Here is a 2,892-nt window from a genome sequence, read left to right as displayed (position 1 = left end):
ACTGTTCCCCTCCCCTGAAACACTTCTTCTGCAAATAGAACATTTGAAGGCCAATATCAAAGAAACTTTTAAGATTATAGTTTTTTAAATTAGAAAAACAATACGTGCTTATGGTTTAAAATGTAAACACTATAGAAGCACATAAATTAAAAAGTAGAAGCCACTCATTCTATAGTCATCATCCAGTCACAGTCTTGGAAGGAACCTCTGTCGGTGTGTATTTTTCTAAGCATTCCCAAATGCATAAACAAACATTTCCACTAAAAGAAAATAGAATAGTAATTGTAGCGTGCTCATTTTCTGCAACTCTCTCCCCACTCAAATTGGAAGCAGTAGAATTATTCTTAGAATGCCTCAAATATTTTTCTCCCTCCAATACTTACTTTGTTCCAGCCACCTGGCTTTCGCTCAAGCAGCCTTTCAGCCTCTTTCCACGTCAGCCATCACCAATTTATGATGCTTTCAAACCAATAAGCTAATTGCCAAAGTGTTCCTTCTACAGGTACTGCTTTTTCCGGCAGATAACTTTGTCCCCCTGATCCTGGAGGGCCTCAGGGAGGAAGGAGAAGATCATGGGGGATGAGAGGGCTCACTCACCGAGGAGGCTGCCCAGCTGTTGAAGTTGTGGCTGTCCCTCTCTGGGGAGACAGAAGATGCATCCACAATGGCAGCTGAGAGGTATAAGACGAAGGCACTGCCGTTAAAGCACAGACCCTGGGGGAGACAAGGGAGCGGCGTGTTCAGGGCGTGTGGGAAGGTCTGGGCACCTCCAAACCTCAGAATTGACCAGAACTGCACCTTGGGTGTGGTTAGGAGCCCATCTGGACACTTGGGGGGAGGGCATGGGACGAGGTCTGTGAGAAGGCAGCTCATCAGTGTTTGGGGAGGAGAGGGTTTTACACCAGCTCAGACACCACAAACCCAGACACCCCTCCTTTCCCACCAGGTCACCTAGGCTACGCATTGCCCCTTTAGCCTCCTTGTTTCCCTCAGTTTGCTCTTGATCCTTGTTTCATCCAGATTTTAGCCATGGTGACATTCTGGCTGAGGAAGGAAGGCTACAGAAGGGGCCACCTGTGAGATCGGCCCAGACTATGCTCCCCAGCAGCAGCTGTGGCTCTTCAGCCCTGCCGCTGGCACAGAGCTGGGAGAGAGCTTTCCCCAAAGCGGGACCAGCTGATTTTCTGACCCCTCACTCTAGGCACGGAGGGGCATTTAAGTGAGCTCCTCAGGCCACTGCAAATCCTTAAAAATGAAAAGGAGATTACACATATTAATAAAGCCCTTTGAGAACTAATCTTACCCTTGGCTTCCCCTTAATTTTTTCCTATTCTTAAAGAAGGGAGGTATGTAAATCTAAGCAGGTATTGGATTTTTAGTTTTATTTAAACTCTAGGAAACCATACTCTGAAATGGGCAAAGCTTAGTTCTGTCTGAATAAGGGAGAAGGGTAAGGTGGGGTGGGGCAAAATCAATGCTTCACACAGGTAGGAAGAGGGTTGACTGTCAGAAGTAGGTTCCCTAAGGTCTAACATCTATCCCTCAGTAATTCAGAGACACAGGGATGGGTAGAGGAAAAGGGAAGTGGTAATATCTTTTCCTTCTCAGAGGAAAAAAGGCACACAGAATTTTCCAGATTCAGGCTCCAACATTCTGAGGTGGGTTGTGTATCTCTGTTGCTATCTCTACACTTTCCTTATATTGTTCCTGGGTTTAGGTGATTCATCTGTAAGAGAAGGGTCAGTCTCAGGGTTCAGGCCACCCACGATGCTCATCTGCCATTAGAAATGTGTCCCCAGAAAGCTCTGGTTTCTCTGGATGACTCAGTATTCTTGTTGGTTGTGGGTTTTCTTTTTTGTCCAGAAACACAGCTGTGTGTTTAAAAAACTTTACTTTTTTTTTTTTTAATTGTACATTACCTCTAGAGTTTTGCATGTTTACTACTTGCCAAGGAAAGGACTTGTTTCCTTTTTAAAATGCAGAAACAGTTTAACTTAGTTACCTCTGAGGAATGGAAGACTTTTGTTTTTGTTTTGTATCCTTTTCCAGGTAGAGGTTAAACTTATTTCTCTTTAGTAAACTAGCCACGTATTACTTTTGAAACATTAAAATGCTTCTTTAAAAAAAACGGTAATGCACATTCATGGTTAACTAAACAACATCCAGTCCGAACATAACAATCTGGAGTAAAAACTCAGTGTCTCCTTTTCCACATCAACCCTTTCCTCCAAGGAACAGGCAAACACTTTTATACAAATGGAGCCATATAGTTACGCAACTTTCCCCCCTCCCTCCCACTTAGAAAGATACCCAGGGAATCGTTTGTCAGTCCAAACATACTGACCTCATTTCTTCTCATGGCGCTAACACCTCATAGTCTGACTTCTCCCCAACTGACAGACGTTTTGATGTTCCTAGTGTTTCTTAGGATTAGAATGCTACTGTAATGAACATCTTTGAATGTGAATATGGGGGCACCCAGGCATGTCCAATTCCCCCTACAAGGGATCCAGATGAATGAGAAAACATTCAGAGAACGTGGCCAGAATGCTCGGACACAGGTCCTGGCCCAAGTAGCTGTGTGAATGGAGGGGCCGGAGAGAAAATGGGGAGACTCCCTGAATATGTGACCTGTGAACTCTCTGAGTATATAGCCCTGCCCCTTATTATTTTTTTTAAGGAAAAAAGAAATTCCTATTTCTCCTGGAGAGAAGTGGAGAAGAGGGTGGTAGAGAGGTAGGTAGGAGGCAGAGGCATTCTTCTAGCATATGCCACCCCACTGGGGGCCGTTGATGGCTTATCTCACCCAATCAGTTGAAGGCTGAACAGAACAAAAAGGTGGCGCCTCCCAGGAATCGGAGGGAACTGCTCCTGCCTGACTGCTTTGAGGTG

The 2,892-nt window shown here is 44.8% G+C and overlaps 1 protein-coding gene across 1 annotated transcript in view; it reads right to left on the bottom strand.

The window, feature by feature from the left end:
- Nucleotides 1-2,892, bottom strand: part of CMTM8 (CKLF like MARVEL transmembrane domain containing 8) — a 77,636-nt gene that overhangs the window by 2,656 nt on the left and 72,088 nt on the right. Inside the window, exon 3 of the mRNA XM_006905718.3 lies at nucleotides 598-714. Coding sequence (XP_006905780.1) covers nucleotides 598-714 — 117 coding nt within the window. The remainder of the gene's footprint in view (nucleotides 1-597; nucleotides 715-2,892) is intronic.

Source organism: Pteropus alecto, unplaced genomic scaffold (assembly GCF_000325575.1).
Source record: "Pteropus alecto unplaced genomic scaffold, ASM32557v1 scaffold10, whole genome shotgun sequence".
Lineage (NCBI taxonomy): Eukaryota > Metazoa > Chordata > Mammalia > Chiroptera > Pteropodidae > Pteropus > Pteropus alecto.
The sequence above is the reverse complement of the archived record's forward strand: the minus strand, read 5'-3'. Positions and strand labels throughout refer to the sequence as shown.